This window comes from Hetaerina americana, unplaced genomic scaffold, assembly GCF_022747635.1.
Source record: "Hetaerina americana unplaced genomic scaffold, ioHetAmer1.1.p SCAF_2, whole genome shotgun sequence".
NCBI lineage: Eukaryota > Metazoa > Arthropoda > Insecta > Odonata > Calopterygidae > Hetaerina > Hetaerina americana.
In genome coordinates this window covers 25,278,888-25,299,755 of record NW_027286763.1, presented here as the reverse complement: position 1 = coordinate 25,299,755, position 20,868 = coordinate 25,278,888, and the positions used below count along the sequence as shown (strand labels likewise).

At 37.5% G+C, this 20,868-nt stretch overlaps 1 protein-coding gene across 5 annotated transcripts in view; it reads left to right on the top strand.

The window, feature by feature from the left end:
- The window catches only part of LOC139688310 (YLP motif-containing protein 1-like), a 70,049-nt gene that overhangs the window by 16,418 nt on the left and 32,763 nt on the right, over nucleotides 1-20,868 (top strand). For all 5 annotated transcript variants that reach the window (XR_011700737.1, XM_071585805.1, XM_071585804.1 and 2 more), the window contains 3 exons: nucleotides 238-1,287; nucleotides 10,103-10,225; nucleotides 14,601-14,768. Coding sequence is in view for 4 of the 5 variants with exons in the window: in XM_071585805.1 (XP_071441906.1) it covers nucleotides 238-1,287; nucleotides 10,103-10,225; nucleotides 14,601-14,768 (1,341 nt within the window). In the remaining variant the exon portion in view is untranslated. The remainder of the gene's footprint in view (nucleotides 1-237; nucleotides 1,288-10,102; nucleotides 10,226-14,600; nucleotides 14,769-20,868) is intronic.

Below are 20,868 nucleotides of genomic sequence, written 5' to 3'. Positions count from 1 at the left end.
CCTGTTTCTTAATACAAAGTGTGCTCAGCCTTTGATCATCGAATGGACCTTATGGTTAAGTAAGGTTGTCCTCAAACTTTGAGCAATCTTGTTTGTGAAGAATAATATGGATTTTCTCTCTATTTTTGTTTAGTTCATCAACTGTGGTTGATAAAGATCAGTTTATGTAGATGAGTGATTAGCTTTTGCATGTGCATATATTCTTTTCCTCTCTTTCAATTTTGTCTTCTCTTACAGTACCAGCAAGCCATGGGAGGAATTCAGCAGCAGGCAGCTGCGCCAACCCCTCCATCTGGGGGGCAAAGTGCTTCTACCGGGGCATACCATCCTTCAGCACACCAGCCCCCACTCCCACCACTTCCTCCGGCTGACAGCAAAGCCGCAAACCCTCCTTTGCCCTCAGAACCCCCCCTGCCCCCGGCAGCGGCACATCAGCAGCAATCACAGCCACCTCCACTTCCAAGCCAAGGGCCACCCCTGCCTCCTGGAGGCCCTCCTATTGCCCAGCAGCCTCCCTCAGCAACTGGACCATCTATACCCCCATCGTCGACACCACAACAGTCGCAGCAACCCCCTCCACCCAGCAACCAAGTGAGCATGGTGCCACCCCCACCCCAACAACAGCAGTCACAGCAGCATCCTCCCCCTTCTCTCCTGGCAACCCCACACCACCATCCCCAGCAGCAAGCACCCTCATCAGGGGGTGGCCATATGCACCACCATCAGGGGTACTCACCCCATGGGGGGCAGCCAGGGCAGATGTATTCCAGTCCCCACAATTCATACTATGGTGCTGGTGGTGCACACCAGTATGAGGGTGTCCCGGACCATCATCACCACCACCCCCCACCCCACCAGCAGGGTGGTGGTGGAGGCTACTTTCAGCAGTCACAGCCACCACCCCATCATCGCCAAATGGGTGGGGGAGGAGAGGGAGGGCAAGGGGGGCCTGCCCACCACCCATATGCCACGGCAGCGTCCCCTTATGATGGCGGTTACGATGGTGGGTATGGCGGAAGGAAGAGGCCCATGGGTGGTGGCCATGGGGGTCCCCCACCTCCTTATGGTGGCCCCCCTCACTTGGGCGGGGACATGGGCAGTAAGAAGATGAGGATGGACATGCCCCCACCATCACTGGAAAAGGTTGGAGAGGAGCAGCGGCCACCTTCCCAGGAGGGGCCATGGTCCCAGTGGGGGCCCGAAGAGGGGGCAGGCGGGAGAGTTGGCAGTGGCAGTCGAATGGAGCAGCAGCACATGGAAACATCGAGGCCACCCCCAGCTACTAAGGTGAGATAGGTGAAGGGCAAGCAGCCCTCAACCTAGGGCAGAAGTAACCTGTTGAGGGGCCAATCTTAATGCTTGAGGCATAATGTTAGGATTATCATTATTATATTTTTTCACTCTCTACGTAATAAATTTGTATTGCTGTAGTTTCCCTTCAATAATGTGCACGTTATCAGTACAAAAATGTTCAGATGATAAAAAAAGGAAGATGTGCGTTATGTAATGAAAATTGAAAAAATCCAAACATTTACATACCTATGTACACAATAATTAAAATAAGAGTCTTGCAAAAATAAATTAATCTGGAAGCATACCTTTTTAATCGCACTATATATTATACAGTTCTGCTACTTTCACAGTAATTTTATCTCATAAATCCATGAGGAAAAGAAGAAACACATAATTTCTATACTTCATTTAATCTAATGCGTAGTATTTCTTTTTCTCATACATAGTACTTCATGTATACTTGAGTACGTCGCATTATATACACGTACATATAAATATATGACAGGATTGGTAGACCACTCAAATCCAAGAAATTCGTCACCTGAATCACAATTAAATGAATTAAGTGCATTTATTATCTCTTCAGGCACATCACTGAGTTCACTCTCTGAAGTTAACTCTTCCTCATCTTCTAGCACTGTCATTGAAATATTGCCTGAAGCTTTTTCAAATCCATTTTTTGCAAAAGTCGCTGTGACACCCTGCTAACTTTCCAGGATCCACCGGCTTATTTCTTCATTAAACACTCATCTAATCCTTCCCGATTCTGTGTAGCCTTTCATACCAGACATCATCCACTTCTCCCAACCAGAATATACCATTGCTTTAAAAGATTTATTAATGGATAAATCCTGGCAGCCTCACAATTTCCTTTTTCCTCTGCAAAATTGATGACTTCTAGCATAAACATCACTGTATACATTTTTCTTCTCCATGGATAATTTTCTTGAGAAAATTCTAAATTACAAAAGCTTAACTCAATTCAGGTTTGAAATAATCTCCATGTAGGTGGCACTTTCATATAACTTGGAGGGTGGTCTAGAACAGCTGAGCACCGATACTAACAAAGCGAAATAATTGAAATTGAAAAATAAACAACTTGGCTTTTGAGCATAGAATGTTTTTTTATTTACAACCTAGGGTACCTTATGGTATAGCATCTTCAGGTAAGATGTTATACCATCATATCATCTTCACCTGAAGATTTTATACCATAACGAAACCTAGGTCGTAAATAAAAAAAGTTTTCTATGTGGAAAGGCCAAGTTGTTTACTTTTCAATTTCAATGTTAAGATTTTCCACCAAGTCATATCAAAAACTGCTTTATTTATAAAGCAAACAAAACAAGAAAATTGTATTTCATTCATTCTATTATTTTTTATACTTGATTTGCTGAAAGTTTATATTGCAACTGAAAGGGCACTCAAAACTATCTCCAGTGTCGACTTAAGAATCATAGCAAAAAAGCAATAAGGTGACATATTGTGTTGACTTGTAAATATTGTTTATTTTTTGATCGTGTTGTTTGGAATTAATTTCAATCACCTTACTCTAATATTCTCTTTACTTACGGTAGATATAGCCACAGGTAATTATGACTTCTGGGTGCGCGTTATACATAAGGTGCATGTTATCAATGGGAAAATGCAGTACAATGCATATTTTGAATCACTGAGATGTTAAGGGAGTGGGCAACTGTTAGCCCTATTGTAAATATTTAGGCATTCAACCTAAAGTAGTATGAGAGTGTCTTACAGGCATAGAAAATAGTTGCATTAAATACAAATCTTGGTAATATCAAAATAATAACAGAAACTAAGCATCGCATAAAAAGTTAAAATGATAATAACCTTATGGGATCTTAAGAGAAAAGATTGTCCGTATTACACTATTGCATTTCAAACTTGAATTTATGAATTGCGCTTCAGAGCATGGAAACAAGGCAGCTTAAGGCATTTTTGCCCACCTCCAACTGAGAAGATGATATGAGAAAAGAAGAAGCAGAAGGTAGATTTTGGAAATGCAGATACGAGTAAAAGCAATTACGTTTATGTACTCCTGAAGGGTCAAAGCTTCCTCTGAAACTAGCATTAAAACTACCTCATAATTGCAAAAGGAAGGTTATAAGACACCAACTGATGATGTCATACTGACAGGAAGAATGAAATGGACGTCGATTAATAGTGTTTTTGATTTATTATTTATTTTGTTATTTTACAATGGTAAAATGTAAGATATGTCACATAAAAACAACAAAAAATATAATCATACAGTTGTAAAATTACCGCTTTTCACACCTGGATGAAAAATATTCATTTAGGTCATAAAAACAATTCTTCATTAAAAAAGGCAGTAACCTAGATGTAAACATCTGATGTGTGTCGGTATCTTTTATGCCTGCTGGTAAATGGTTATAAATTTTATTGACAGCACAAAGGGGTTCTTTAGTAATTAAAGAAGTGGAATGCTGTATTAGATTGAAAAAGTTCTGACAGAAAGTTGAAAATGAGAATATTACAATGTCGTGTGAAATTAGCAATGCACGACATGGAAGTGATAAAGGCATTATGTTAGAGGGCATTGATAACTCCAGTGAAAATAAATTCGGAAATGACAAAGCAGGAGTAGTGATGAATCTCTGGTATTTATTTATTTATTTATTTATTCAGTATAAGTCCGAAAACAGCGCATTCTGGCCTTTACATCGAACTATTAACAACGATAACAATGATCACATTTACAAACACCCAAGCCCTAGGTGGAGGAAAACTCACCCAGGCGGGAATCGAACCCGCGACCCTTGGAATGGCAGACGAGGACGTTACTCGGGGTTAATGTATATGTAGCTACTAATTTTTTAATGTGACATCAACTTTCTTTATAGTAATTATTAGCATCAAAATACTTTGATCCTTTTTTGTCTGATACAAGTATTTTTCATAAATTAGAGCCTGTAAAATCAGGGTGTGTCCATAAGTGATGGTGAGTGCTATGGACGGGGAAATTCTGGTAATGCAAATATGGGGTAAATAATATCTTCAACCTTTTTACCGAACAGCCCCTCCTACTGAAACACACCTTGTGTGATTCTCACCTGTCAATAAATTAAAAAAAAATGCATTTTGACAACATTACTGCAAAATTATGTGCAAATTTTTAAGTATTATGACAAATTCTTATTACCAAGCTTACCCAAATGAGTAAATTTACTAGTCATGTTTTTAAATAAGTTTTCATGATTTTTATGGAAAACTCAGATGAAGTTTGCTGTGTCTGTTTCTCTCAAGTGCACTATAGTTACATGGCTGCATATATCCGATGGAAAATGTAGCAGAATATAATTCATAGTTATTTAGTCAGATTACCCAAAACAATAGATTAATGCCAAAAGTGATAATGTTTGGAAAATATTCAGGGATTCATGGTAATCATTCAAAAAACTGAGTCTTCAAACTCAATATTGCTCTTGGGTAGATACGCTCTCACCTTAAAGTGTAAGGTACCTACTGCATCAGAAATTGCATTGAAAACATCTACATAGCTCCTAACATTACATCGCTGTTAGTTTAAATGGCCAATGATAATTATTAAATAAAATGATTAAGTGACCCATTAGCAGCAAATTGGTTATCACCTTTCCTCTTATCACCTCTTACATTGTTAACTAGTTTCATGAAATCTATTATAAAAAGTATTCATTCCACTCAACAAAATGATATATTTCCAGATGCTGTTTAATTATAGCTTTTTCTAAATAACATTTCTGAATATTCATCATAATTTTCATTCTTTACAATTAAATATACACAACATTCATGATCAAAAATAACAAAATGAACATCTTACCAAGAACATTATAGCAATAGCATCAAATATTTTCATACTTCCTTTTACAGAGCCTTAAGCTTTCTTGAACATTGGTTATCACTCACTGAAATTTGGCTATTTAATCTTCATTGCCATCAAAATATTGCTTTAAAGCAACAAAACACTCTAAATTATTGATTAATGCCACAGAAAAAAATCATGTATGACTGACTGATGATCCCAAGACCTTAATTTTTTTTATTATTGAATCAAACTTGTTAACGTAAATTTAATGAAAATGGCTGGAAAAACCATTCAGTTCATTATAAGACTGCTGGACCATAGGAATCTATTCCAAGTTATTATTATCTAAATGAATCACTGGTCGAAGAACTTTTCCGCTTGATAAAATTTTTTATTTTATGACCGGTTTCGATGTATTCCATCATCATCAGGTCTTCGGGCCAAGGACCTGATGATGATGTAATACATCGAAACCCGAAGTTTGATATCAGGCAGTGAAGAATAGCTCGAGCTAAGAGAGCATTGCTGAAGAAGAGACTGCTGCCATGTTCAAAAAACCTGAGATTTGCAATCATGGAAGCAGTTGCAGATCAGAGATATGAAACGTTGGAAAAGTGGACCAGTCAAGAATGGGAATCTTTGAAACATGGTGTCAGAGGAGAAGGCTAAAGATTAAATGGACAGACAAATTGAGGAACAAAGAAGTGTATAAAGTAGGAATGAACCATTTGACGAACCCTGTGGCAAAGAAAAACTGAATGGATTATACACATCTTTAGGCACAATGGATTAGTTAAAAACATACATTGGAACCTTGCTTAGCAAGCATTTTACATAGCGAGTATTTTGTACTATGAGCAAAAATATTTTGACGGGAAATGATTCACTTCTCAACGAGGGACTTTTTGCACAATGAGTGAAGAAAAGAGGGAATTCCTAGAATGATTGCCCGCCTGCTACTTCAATTTGTGTTTAGTACTCGATCCACTAGCATCTTATTGTCGCTAATGATCTCACATTTTTCCAAACTTGTGTTCTGAATATTATTTTTGAATTTGTTTTTGCGAAGTGTAATAGTACTTTGTGCATAATTTTAAAAATGTCCCCAAAGAAAAATCTGCAAGAAGACAGCCATAAGAGAATAAAAATAACACTAGAAATGAGAAGTACCTAATTGAAAAACAAGAATAAAGTGTGAGCATGGCTGATCTAGCATACGCAGTCGATCAGTCAACATAAACAATTTGCATTTTGTTTTATAACCAGAATAAGGCAATAGATGTTTCAAACAGAGTGACAGGAATATCTATGTAATGGTAATATTCTCAATTATGTTGAAAGGTTGTTTCTCATGTAGCTAAACAAAAAGCAATTTCAATACCACACTTTTAACAAGATTATCATTGTACTGGCAGGAATATCTATGTAATGGTTATGTTCTCAATTATGTTGAAAGGTAGTTTTTCATATAGCTAAACAAAAAGCAATTGCAATACCACACTATTAACAAGAATATCATTTGTGAGAGTGCAAAAGTGATTTTTGCCAACCTTGTTAAGAAAATGCAGCAATTACCAATGGACAAAAAAGTATGCGAGGGAGTCCATGCATGGTTTGAGAAGTTTAAGAGAAGAACAGGCATCCACAGCATTGTGAGTCATGGTGAAGTAGCAAGGCACAGAATAAAGGCTGCAGAGAACTGCTTCGGTGACTTCAAAAAGCCTGTAGATTCAGAGGGTTATGTGCTGCAACAGGTTTTTAATTATGACAATATGGGCCTCTTCTGGAAGAAGACACCACAGCATACCTATATACATGTATGTACAGAATGCATTGCCCAGCCACAAGCTAATGAAAAGCCATCTTTTGCTGTTATTTTGTGCCATTGCATGTGGTAATTTGGAAATAAATTCCCTGCTTATTTGCCATTCAGAAACTCAAGAGCCTTCATGAAGTGAAGTCCAAAACAGCAGGCTAAGTGCTATGTGGAGGTCATGTGGAACTGTTGCATCATACCATACGTATGAGGCATCATCCTAATGAGGCAGTGGCTATGCACTCCTGAAACTTATTCAATGATAATGCTGCTTGCATATTTGCAAAATTTTGAAGTGTTGGCATGTCTATAGACAGTTGTCTAGTAAAAAGGAATTAGTTATGTATCATTAATAATACTCAGTTTATTTTGAGCCTTTTTTTGCTTTTTCAAATTGAGTTCACATTCCTGGTTGATTCATTCCACGGAAGAAGAAAAGATGAACATGATGCTAAAAAATCTATGTATAATATAGTTTGAATTAACCTTGTACAAAATTAATTTTTTTATGGCATCGCATCATATTTTACATTAATTTATTTGCCAAAAATTGTTTCCTCAAACAAGTGTTTCAATTTACAAGAAAGATTATGGAACAAATTTTGCTTGTTGTACAAGGTTCCACTGTAATTGATGGAAAGATCCATGAGGAAAACCCTAAGATCAGTACATAATTAAGGAGGACATAAAACAAAAGATATCAGAGGGTGGAGTTAGCACTGACTACAGAAAAATGGGAGATTGCAGTCAACCAATCTTAAGAATGAAAAGTTGATGGTGATATTTACTGAAGGCTGGAAATATTGACTGTTTAGTATTCTGCATAGAAAGAGACTTGTTATGTGAGAAATTATGATAGTACTGGACAAGATAGGGAATTAGTTAGGTGTTCAGTTACCTGGTGATAAAACTTGCTGTGATGTCATGGAAGATATAAATATGGTACTTTGCCCGTCACAGTTTTGTGCTGGAATTGCCTAGTTCTAGGAAGGCTTTACTATTTCCTTTCCCACTCATTCCTTCTTTTTAGCCTTTTCATAGGCCACCATATTGTGATGTTTTCTGTTGAGGACTCTTTTAAATGTTGAATTATTCTTGAAATTCCATTAATTTAGAGCAATAAATAATGTGACTTATTTAAAATGCATTTTACAGTCTTTAGCAATTTGAAAGGTTATACGAAAGCAATTATTTCCATCTCAAATTGGGCAGCTACCTCCAATATGCTTGAAATGACTATCTCTATTTTTTTTAATATTGTGATTACTTATACCCAAGAAAATAAATACCCTAAATGGAATTTTTACAAAAATATTTTTGATCAATATACAGCATATTGAAAATAGCCAAAAAATGTTGCCAATAATGAAATTTATGTGGAAAGTTTTCAAATTTTGTTTGTTTTTAGGACTGGAGATGAATTGAATTATTTTGCTTTTAAGGTAGTAGAAACTGATTTTTAGCTGTAAAGATGTTGCCACACAATCTACTAGTTTCACATTAAGTCGATTGTAAAATGAGATAACTGGATTTTGGCCTATAATCATCTCTTTTAAGAATTTTACCAAAATCTAATATTTGAAATTTTAACTGACCCAAGTGTTACTCAATTCACATTTTAAAACCATTAGTAAGTAAAGGCATGAAAGCTTGGAATTGTGCAGCAAACGGGATTGAATAGAGAAAGGTACAGTCAGGTGAATACTAAGAAACTAAATATGTAGATGAATCAACTGTGCTCCAAATAATTTAAAAAACAGACTTCCTTGAGAGTTTATTGCAATTTCTTTTGATAAATCTGTAAAATTCTTTCGTTAATCTGTTAGGATAGAAGAATTCAATGTGCAGAAACAAACTAAACAAATCAAATTAATTTTTTACATGGAGAATAAAATTTTGCTTTCCATGTGACTTGTACGAGTAATTGATGACATTTTCGTCCATTTTCAAAATGCTCTCCGGAGGCCCAAGAAATTCATTTTCGGAAATAATTATTTTTATTGTTTTTTACAATGATTGATACTTAACGTATCTAAAGAGAATTATATTTGGAGTTAAAAATCTACAACAAAAGGATGTCTTAATTAAAGTTATAGGAATCCCCGGATGATATGGCGCTGAGGGTTTTTGGGGATCCGGCTTTAAACTCTATGTCGTGTAACTTTTATCGTTGTTATGATAGGGCAGTTCAAAGTCCATGCATATTCAGCTCACTGTATCCCATTATAGTCGTTCTTTAAGTCTAGAGGATCTTCCTGATTCTAATTGGAATATGATTTTTGACTGTTTATGGCCCTTATTATTCTGACATGGCAGATAGTAAATTTATGAGTGGAAAAGAAATTTTTGGTTAATTTATCCATCAAGAAATCAAAGAAGCTTGGAAGCAATAGTGATGAAGTAATGTAGGTTCAGATAATGTATAAATTGAAGTGGCTGATATTGAGGACGAATTTGACTTAGATGAGATCCGTGTGCATGAAAGAGATGAATAAATGATAGTGGGCCACAATGAAGAAGTAAACTGAAGGCTTTGGAGGTATGTCTTAGGTCCACAACTTGCCAGAGCTAGACTTGAAAATTTAGTTTGTAATATTAGTTAAGTAATTGACCAAAGCATAGATTCAATGATGATTTTTATTTAAATGTTAAATCAAGGGTTTAATTTTGGAATATTAACATTTTCACACTTTTTTGTGTAACTTATTATCCTTACTCAAAATTCATTCATTTCTTTCTTGGGTAGTAATTATTGTCCCTAGAAATCAATTTTACAAGCCTGGGTCTTCTGGGACCCAGGTCCGTACTTTGTGTGAAGCCAGTGAAGTCCTTACTTGGAAGTGTTACAAAAATTGATGATGGTCATTTGAAACTTCATGCCTGAGTTGATATAGAAATGGTTGAATAGGAAAAGGCGAACAGTCCATTTATATGTGATGGATTGGATGGTGATTATTTAAAGACAATGAGCAAGCCATCATCATAAATGAATTAAATCGAGGCTCTCTTATAATATTTATAAACTCAAAAACAAAGTAATATTTATTAGTAAGTTAGTTTTCTATTATTTTCACAAAAAAGTCAGTGTCAGTCTCTGGTCTGAATGATAATGCATGATCTTAACGCGCAGTAATTAAGCTATTTTTGGGTTAATACCACAGTCAAAAGAATTGGTTCCTGAGGAAGAGCCCTCGGAAGCTGAAAAATCCTTTGATGCCCAGTTTGAGCAATGGGAGGCACAGTTTATGAGATGGAAGGAACAGAACAAGAACCACTCGGACAAGGTAATTGCTTTCATCTTCATTATTTTCTTGCATTTTATATCAGCTAGTCAAGTAATTTTAGCTACCTTTGTTAACTACCCTTTCAATGTAGACAACTGCATCTTCTTTTATTTTGCTCTGCAATAATCAATTTAGGGATGATCTGAATGCAATATAATTGTTCATTGATTGAATGTTGATTTTCAGTCCTTTGGAAAATATGATGACATAGTATGTTTTCATGTTCAGTCTTACCTAAACACTCAATGTTCTTGTGTCCTAAACATAATTTGTACTGTTTACCACATCTGGCCTTGAATCCACAATTAATAGAGTATAATACAGTAAAACTCATTTATAACAATCCCGCATGTAACAAAATCCCACCTATAACGAGGTGAGCTTGGGCCCTTGGACTTGGACGTATGGATGAGAAGAAATCGCCATTACAGCAAACTTTTCTTTGGTCCTTAGGCCAATTATTACTCTTTTATAGCAAAATTCCCATTGTTTCCGTCACCTGACTGTCCCTTTTTATAAACCATAATGCGATCTGTTGCATGGTTATCACTTAAACCTCCCTCAGAGCAACTAAGTGAGATACTGCTGCTTCTCGACAAACCCTGTCTTTCAGGTGTTTGGCATAAAGGATAACTTCGTTGAAAACTCTTTAATTGTATGCGAAATTTTTTAATGAATTCTAAAATACACAAAATAATATTATGATATTAACTAAATTAACAAGAAATAAACGAGACAACATCCACTGAGATGGATGTCATGGCAAGAGGCTTCATGAATTCATTCCGCGAGCATGTCCTATTAATTCTTCATTTTTTGCTGTTTTTAATTTCCTACTTTTGCTTGATCCTCAACTGTGGAATTTTCAATGGCACCTCTTTGAGTTGGAACAGTAGAGAGAGGAAACAATGAGATGTTATATTTCTTTGCTATTGCCACTTTTGAAGTGATAAGGCTATTGTCCATGTCGCTAAGAATTTTTATATTCGCTTCGATGGATGGAGATTTTCTCTTAAAGTTTTATTTTTTTAACTGCACTTGGAGTGTGAAATGAAAACATTCTCATCTACGTATCACCACGACTGTCAACAATTTACCTCATTGGCTGTCGATTTTGTGGGATCTGAGCCCTATTACTGGGATGTATAAATTAGCAGTGGGAGGAAGATGTGTGAGCTCAGTGGTAATCATACTCGCGACCAATCAGCATTTTTGGCCTCGTATATCGAGTTCAGTAATGTGTTCTTGCATTTATTTCTTAATTTTTCGTAGAAAATACTGATCTGGTGTGGTACAAAATATTCTTCATTTTTTGTTAGATTTTTGCATATAAAATTTCATGAAGCTAGCTGAACCTGCAAAGCTCACGCTTAGATTTCAAATGTCCTATTTCACATGCATGGAATGCTAATGGCATTACACTATAGAGATATTGTGAGTCGAAAGAGGAACAAATGTAAATATCTAATGCTAAAAGAATCATAGCAAGTCACTTATACACCAGAAGACATTGAGAATATTCTCAATTTTTATTCATAAAGAATAAAAATTGAAAAAGAAAAGTTGATGCTGTGGGACAAAGATAAATTGTCAAAGATCTGTTCTGTTAATGCAGACAATCAATGGCGAAAATAGCCTGCAATCCTGCAACTTGCATGACAAAAATGCCATTGTTCGGATACAATAAAATGCCATTTATAATTAAGTGAAAGGCCAGTCGTCTCAATATGGTTTTTAGCAAGTTTTAATGTATATGAAATTTAATAATTTCAAGTTTCCATGTGGAGGAATGCTGTTTTTCGTAGTGGTGGCATGCCTAGTAATGCAGTCATTAACAGCCACACCTTTCAGTGGATTGAAACATAATGTTAATGTTAAATAGGGTATTTTTTCATTGGAAAAATCGTAGAATTTGCATGTTTGGTGAAAAATAAGAGGAAGGTTAAGATCTGGTTTTATGGAAAATTTGGACAATCATTGGCCAGATATTACTTGGTATGAACTTGTAATCACTTTAATTATTACCTATTATGTTTTATATTAAAGTAAACTTTATATGATATGAAGAATAAGAATTGATTGAAACTCATTGTTTCCTATGCTTAATGAAAACTAAGAAATACCATTAACACCTCGCCTAACCTATCAACCTGAAGGTTGGTTTGGTAGGTAATGGTAGATTTCACCTAATAGTAAGCCTGATGGCGTGTGAAATTCACACATCAGGGTAGGGGGGGCAGATCCCATCCCTGTACCGTATATGGTTTCCCAGTTCTGGTACCCAGAATTCGCGCGGCTCTGGTGAAGTTGGGTGCCGTGGGAATTGAACCCGGACCCTACAGTCAGTCCAGTCTACTGCTTTAACCTTGGTCTACCATGTCCTCATAATTGAAAATAAAACAAATTTGATTTCTAATTAATACAGCAAACCACAGCAGAAAGGCAAATTGCACAAAAAATGTAATTCATTCAAAAATGCACTTTGAATATTAAATTTAAATTGTATTTTCAACCAATTGACTTGCCTTTTGTTCTTAACTTTCTCCTATAAATTACTGTGTATATACAACTATAAAACTCATTTTGTTGAAGATGTTATGACTCATTATTTTGATATGTATAAGGGCTGTTCGGTAAAAAAGTAATCTTACATTTATTCTATGCTAATTTAGGTACACTCGTGTGTTATATTGTCAGCTAAATGTGTAATGTATAAGTTGTTTCATTGATTTGTCTCTAGTATTACATGAGTGGCAGCCATTGTAATTTGAAACATCAGCTCACCTTTGTCTGTTACTGATTATTATTAATTAGTCCCATGGAGGTTTGTTTACATTGGGGATCAAGAAAAAGTCACATGGGCTACATGTGTGTTATGAGGAGGATGAGGATCACAGTTTTCATTAATTTTTGGTGTTTACCTTTCATATATTTTTAAACAGACTTTGGGAGGAATGGAAGAATTACAGATTTATTGCCCTCGCATCCATATCATGCAAGGTCATGGAACATGAAATTGTTAGTTCAAAGTGAGACACCTTGATAGAGTTATTGATGAAAAACCCTCCGTCTCCAAAAGGCTAAATCCTTCATGGCACAATGTGGTTTTTTGTTCATGGTGTCTTCTGTTTGGGAGAGCATAATGTTTCAGTGGGCCTGGTTTTCCTAGATTTAAAAAAAAGCTTTTGACAAAGTACGTCATGGTTTTGACATAGCATGACCTCCCCTATGTGAAACATATGGGGAATATGTGGAAAAGCTAGCAAAACAAGGATTAATTAGATGAGTGTTAGGAAAATATGATCAGAAGGTTACAGAGCAGTGTTATTTTCTATCATTTAGGCCTCATGTAGAATATGCTGCTGGTATATGGGATCCAAATGAGGTTGGATTGATTGCCGAATTGTCCCCTACCCCCTCAAAAAATGAATATTAATTTTTTTTACTGAATCTCTTTAATAAATTTGATAAAAATATCTGGAAATATATTAGCTGAATCAGAAGAAAAGATCCCAGTGAGATGGCAGGAGTTTGTAATTTTCCACAGATTTATACCCAAAACTTCCACGAAACACTTTTTAATATGGACATACATAATTCCACCAAGTGAAACCTGAAAGTGTTGTGTGTTGATGGCAGGAACATGTAGAAGAACTGTGAGGTGAAAACATTAGGCCAGCAAGATTAGACATAGAAAAGAGAATAATGTACCTAACAAGTGCTTCACATAACACTAAAATATTTACTGAGAGGAGTAATTTATGTATCTGTGACAGTCATTGAACATATTGTTTCAAACTATTACAAAAGTTTCAGCAGCATCTTCTGTCACCATCAAATCTTTATATTTCACCATCTTACAGCCCAAATGAGCAAATACTTTGCATCAAATACTTAAACGTAGAAATGGGTTGAATGTAAAGAGCATTCCATTTTATTTCCGTAACTGAATTCAATTATTGAAATTTAAATAATCATGTTACTCTCCAATTGTATTCAATAAATTCATAGAATTATTCCTATCCTTCTTCACAAGAAAAAGCCCCTCCTCAACCCTAGCACTGTCCCCGTGGGTAAAAATCGGGGGGGGGTGAACATATCAGCAGCACATATTTGCATATCTAATGTGCCAGTAAATCCCACCGTTTCTTAAACCATTCATAATATTCAGTGAAACAATTGAAAAAAACTTTAATATCTTCCATTCTAGGTAATTTTTAATTGGTCTTGTAAATTTATTTCGGTAAAACAATATCACCTAAATCTCTTCTTTAAAATAAATTCCATGGTAGATGAAATCCATAAAATCGTAGTAATAATATTATCACCACAGTAAAATTGTAGAATCACTCACTCATTTTTCTTCTGCCTGTAGAATCAGTACCGGGAGTATGAAGCCAAGTGGGAAAGCTGGCGGGAGCAGCTGCTGCAGAGGAGGGAGCAAATGAAGAAGAAGCGAGAGAATGGAAAGGGCTCCTCGGGGCAGTTGAGCGATCGCCCTGGAAACTCACCATTCGGGAAAATGCCCCCTCCTCCCCCAGAGGTCAGTCCTTGGAGCAGTCTGTTTAATTTGTCTTAATGGGAGTGCTTTTTAATATAGTATAGGTTTGTGAGAGGGTGTGTCATTCTATGTAATCATAATTGTCATTAGTACAAGAGCATGCAATGGCAGGTTTTTGGTGGGTTGGGAGATTAATGGAGACTATAGCCTCCTCAGTGGAATGCTTGATTTGAAACAAAAAAATTCCTTGTCATTGTCAGCTCCTTGTGAACTATTTCATATATGCATCGCAAGTGTAAAGCTTAATTGACCACTACTAATTACTTCCACTGAAGTTGCAGTAGGGTCATATTTAGGTCAAAATTAGTCTGGTCTGTATTCACCCTCTGCCCCACACCCTAGTGGTGGCTTGCAGGGTACTAAAATATCAAGTAAGTCTTGTGTATTTTCATATCTTTATAGTTCTCCCCCCCCCCCCTTACTCCTCACTCATTCTAGTTTCTCGATCCTGTTGCCCCTGTAACCAATTATTGCAACTCTTTGTCGAATCCACTTTAAGAATGCAATTGCAAGTTTGGGACAAAATAATCCTGTTAATATTCTTCTTTTATTCGCTAACACTCATGTCATCTATGGAAGGGCATGTATTGGGATATGTGAAGTAGTTATAATTGATTGTTTAGCAATTTAGACAAATTTATTGCTTCTTCAGTTACATTGTGAAAGATTATTTACCTGAAATTGCACAACTGGTTTCATGAATTTAAATTTTTTTGATTGACAGATTCCTACATTAGATGTACTACATTTATTAGAGCTTGCATGCATGCCATTTCAGACACGGGAGGAGTGCGACATTATATAAAGAGAGTGTTTCTAAGATTAGTGTTTATAAATGCAAAGAAATTATTAGTCTAGTGGAGCATGCAGCTAGAGTACATTCACTGAATTCGGTACAGCAAAACATGCCCTATTTGAAATAGTTACCAGATTAGTTAAGGAGAATACACTGAATTACATATAGTAGGTGAAGTATAATTGATGGTTTCTGGCGTAACTTTATGGAACCGATTCATTATAAATAAATAAAAGGACTAACTTTGTAGTTCCACACAAACAATTTATTCACACGACCCGGAGTAAAACTTCGAAGTAAAACTTCATCATCAGGTGATGATGAAGTTTTACTTCGAAACCTGGGTCGTGTGAATAAATTGTTTGTGTGGAACTACAAAGTTAGTCCTTTCATTTATTTATAGTAGGTGAAATCTTCTGTTACATGGTATTTAAAAATGATACTTTGTAAACAAGGTAAGATATGTTGGTGTAAATTTTTAAAACCAGCTAAGTAGATATACAGAGAGATTAATTGCATCATTGCATGTGAATATGATTGTTACACATGCAGGTTTCAAGCAACTTCATTGCTAGTTTCGTGAATATTCGACTCAATTTTTATACCTCATACCATTATTTATCAGCTTCTATGAAATAGAAGCCATTCATTGAAAGACGTTTTCCATTTTCAATGTAGGAAGTGTGAAAAAAGTTTAAGTCCTAGTGAAGACCTTTTATTGAGTATTAAATGAAAAAGTGCAAATTATCTAAGTTTATTTCTCACATTAACATATATTTTGTGAGAAAAAGATGTAGTTCAATCATGTGAATCGAAAATATGGAACTATTTTGCATTAATCTGTTAATGCTGTTGAAGATTCTAATCCCATTATTATAGCTATTTCCTTCAACATGGTCAGCAGCGTGCATCTGTTTGGATGACTGACTTACTAAAGTCTGAATATCCAAAAGCCAAACCGATTTTTATGAATCGCCAAATGACATTCATTCATATCTCCAGTTCTTTGACATACTACCTTGATCAAAAATTTCCCGGAATTTATTCAGAAAATTAAAAATACAAGTTTATTCATCTAAATCTATATTGTCCCCTTCAAAGTAATCCCCATCGACTGCAACACACTTATGCCAGCGCTTGATCCAATCCTCGAAACATTTTATATTCGGTTTTCGGTATGTCCATCAGTGCTTCCTGCGATTTTTCCATTACTTCCTCTCGGCTGCTAAAACGCGTTCCCCGTAATGGTTTTTTAACTCGATTGAACAGAAAGAAGTCACAGGGAGCCAAATCAGGTGAATTCAGTGGCTGTTGGATGGTATTTGTTGCATTTTTCGTCAAAAAATTACGAATAATGATAGCACTGTGCGACGGTGCGTTATCATGGTGCAAAATCCACGAGTTTTCTGCCCACATTTCTGGTCTCTTTCGGCGAATTGCTTCACGCAAACGTCTCATAACGCCCAAATAATACTCTTTGTTTACTGTCTGGCCTTCTGGAAAAAATTCATGATGCACTACACCGTTGTAATCCATGAAAACCGTCAGCATTGCCTTCTTTTTTGACTGAAAACGACGTGGTTTTTTTGGTCTCGGCTCATTTGGTGAACGCCATTCACTTGCCTGATGTCTGGATTGCGTGTCGTACTCATAAACCCACGTCTCGTCTCCAGTAATGATCCTTTTGATGAATGTGGGATCGGATTCAGCCTCGCAAATCATGTCTTTTGCGACGTCAACACGGTCTCTTTTTTGCATGAAATTGAGGTCTTTTGGCACCAACTTTGCTGCTACACGACGGAAACCCAAATCATTAACCACAATGTCTTGGGCGGATCCATAGGCAATGTTCAAGTCCTCCGCTATTTCTCTGATGGTTAATTTGCGGTTATTGACCAACATTTCTTTTACTTTATCAATTTTTTCACCGACTTTCGATGTCGATGGTCTGCCACTGCGTTCATCATCTTCGATTGACTCACGACCACTTCTGAACCGCTCGTGCCACTGGTAAACGACCGTTTTTTTTAGAGAATCGTTGCCGAAACACTTTTCCAACATTTCCAACGTCCGTGCGCCACTAAATCCGTTTTTTACGCAAAATTTAATACAAGTTCGTTGTTGCAAATTTAAATCCATTTCTGAAATTGTAAAAAATCGCCAACACACACAGAGATAGATGTACTCTTGGCTACGTAACTTTTGCAAATGTCAAGGTATGACACTAAGATTTAAAGGGAATATCAACAACAGATGTACCAATTTAACAAAAAAAACAGAACTCAAATCGGAACGATGGGAGCGCCACACGGTGGTTATTCCGGGAACTTTTTGATCAAGGTAGTATACATTGAAAAGCACAGGTGATGATGGACAACCCTGTCTTACTCCTCTTCCTAACACTGCCTTTCTGGACTCTTCATTCACCACTTTCACCTGTGCTGTCTGAGATATGTAAAAATCTTCCTGTGCTGTCTGAGATATGTAAAAATCTTCCAGTCCTTTCTGACCATTGATAACAAAAGAAGCACTATTAATGCATAACCATGATTGGCTTTGAACAAATGTGAATCAGTAAAGTGCTCCTATGATATAGTGCAGGTGAATTTTCTGGTCTGGCGTTGCAATAAATAAGGAAATATAAATCATAGAGAAAGTCATTTTTCATGAAAACTAAGATTGTCTGTTACATTGTAGCAAATTTCCATTTTGGCTCATCACATCAGAGAATCTTTCATTTTTGCGTTCCTGTGATGCTAATCAGATTAATCAAGTGATATGAAGCCTCAATGTCTTTTTACATGGCTACAATGACTTGATATTGGTTTTTATGTATCAACAAATACCATTGGGAGAGACAAATGTTAGCAAATGCAAAGCACTGGTTCAGGCTTTTCTTCACATTGTTCCATGACGATATGAAAATATTGGTAAAAATATAATTACTTACATGACTGAAATATGATCTGTAAAATTATCATACCTTGAAAATATTGAAGCATTCAGGTAAGAAAAATAACCATAGAAATTCGAGGAATGATTAAATCATTTGTACACAATATTATTAAATTCCAGGCATTAGAGGTACCAGACCAGCATTGTCTCTGTTTGCTTAGACATTGTTTGAAGCTAGAGATTTGCTATCTTTGCGATGAAATGGGTTTTGGAAACATAAATTATTACTTTGGTATTCACAAAATATTCACATTTTATTATTATCTAATTCATGATAGGGGAATTGACAGCACTGCTTTCTATTGCATGAACTTCTAACCCCTCCTAAAATAGTCTTAGTGAAAAAAATGCATGAGTCTCTACCCCTTCTCTTGGTAAAAAAATGAGGATATTGTTCTATTTTTCGTTCATTACTTTAGGCACCCATACTTAACTCAACCAACAAAATGCAGTTCCCTTACACTAAGGGCTGTAAGCTCTTGCAATGGTGGTTTGACTAGTCTTAACTAGTCAAAAAATGATGCTCCCAACAAGCATTGGGTAAAAATTTACCCAAATCCACTATGAAAACACTTGCATTCACCCAATGCAAATCTCTCTCTCTGTTGGTCAATTCATATTTCTTACTTGACCTCCAACACAAATAACTGTTAAATGTTGTACTTAGAATTTCAATCTTAAATCTTTATGAAACTCATGCCAGTTCAGCGTAGTGATGGCACAGCACACTCCACATGAAATCTGTACACATAAAGAGCAACTGTTTAATGCCTACTGATGTTCAGGAAAATAGGGATTTGCATACCTACATGCTCAAAAATAGTTTTTATCTGAACCTCTTTGTATGCATGGTGCTGTTCATGACTCTCTTGCTCTGGTATTTATCACAGCTTATTTCCCTTCCCAATCTTTATGCCCCTTGTTTGTACTAATATACGTATGTAAGTGTTATGTTTTCCCAGTCTTAAACCATTTTTGTTTGTGTTCTGTTCAGTCATCCATGTGTAATTTAAACAAATGTCTCTTTGTGAAATGAAGAAGAGCCCTGAGGGTCGTCCAGGTGATGGCCCAAGGTCTGGAGAAAAGTGGTGGGGACCGCAGGACCACAGGAGAGAGCGTGAGAGTGGGGGCCGATTTGATAGCGGGCGAGGTGGGAGTAGGGGTGACAAGAGGGGGGAGGAACAGAGGGGAGGCAGCGATACAAAGCAGGGCCCTCCTGGGGGACAACGGTTTGACAGTAGGTGGCACTCAGAATCAGCTGAGGATCAGACAGAGAAGTTGGGTGATGGGAAGAAGGAAGAACCTGAGGAGGCAGGGCTGGAGGCAAAGGCCATTGCCGCTCAGGGTGCAGAGATGGGGGGTGGTGAGATGGTGGAAGTGCCAGCACAGGAAACCCCAAAGAATGGTGACGTGGCTCCTTTGGACTCGAAAAAATTGGGGCTCATAGGGTCAGGTGCCTCAGGGAAGGGCATCCCGGGGCTGGATTTGGTTGGCGATAAGTCCATAGGTGTGGTGAAGGAGGGGGAGGAAGAGGGCGAGAGCAAGAGTGAGTTTATGGCGAGGCAGAACCAGGACAAGGGCTGGTCTCCTGTTATAAAGAATGAGGAAGCGCATCGGGAAGGATGGTACAAGAGGAACTGGAATGCCTCCGAGGGACCTGGTAGCCAAGGGGGCGAGGATTCCTTGAGGGCCCAAGGGAAGAAGGGCCTGCTCCCCTTGGAGCGGGAGGATGATGGGAAGAGTGCATGGAAGGGTGGCTCGAGTAAGGGCCTGCCTGGGGGAATGTTCGGTCAGCCACACCATGGGAACAGAATGAGTGAAATGGAAGCGGGGAAAGATCAATGGCATGGGGATATGTATATGGATATGAATATGGGGCCTGGTAGTAGGCCAGTGGACAGCAGGATGATGATGGACGAGAGGCTTGATGATGGCAAGGCGTGGAGTAATCAACAGAGGGGAGGGCCCCCCCCACCTGATGTGATGGCACCATCTGATATGCGCATGGTAGGGGGCCGATCATTTAGCATGAGGGAGGGTGATGGCAAGCAGCCGTGGCAGGGTGGGCCACCAGATGTATTTGGTGGCCCCCAAGTGTGCCCTCCTGGCATGAGGCCGATGGACAGTGACATGAGGGATGAGTCCAAAGCGTGGCTGCCCCAGAGGGATGTGTTTGGGCCGGATGTGATGCATCCCCCACAGCAGGGGGCCCGTGGGCCTGAGGGGGGCGAAATGCGAGATGACTTCGGCAAGCCATGGCAAGCCCAGAGGGGTGGTGTGATGCCACCAGACATGTATGGGGGCCCACCAGGCATGAGGCAGGAGGGTGGG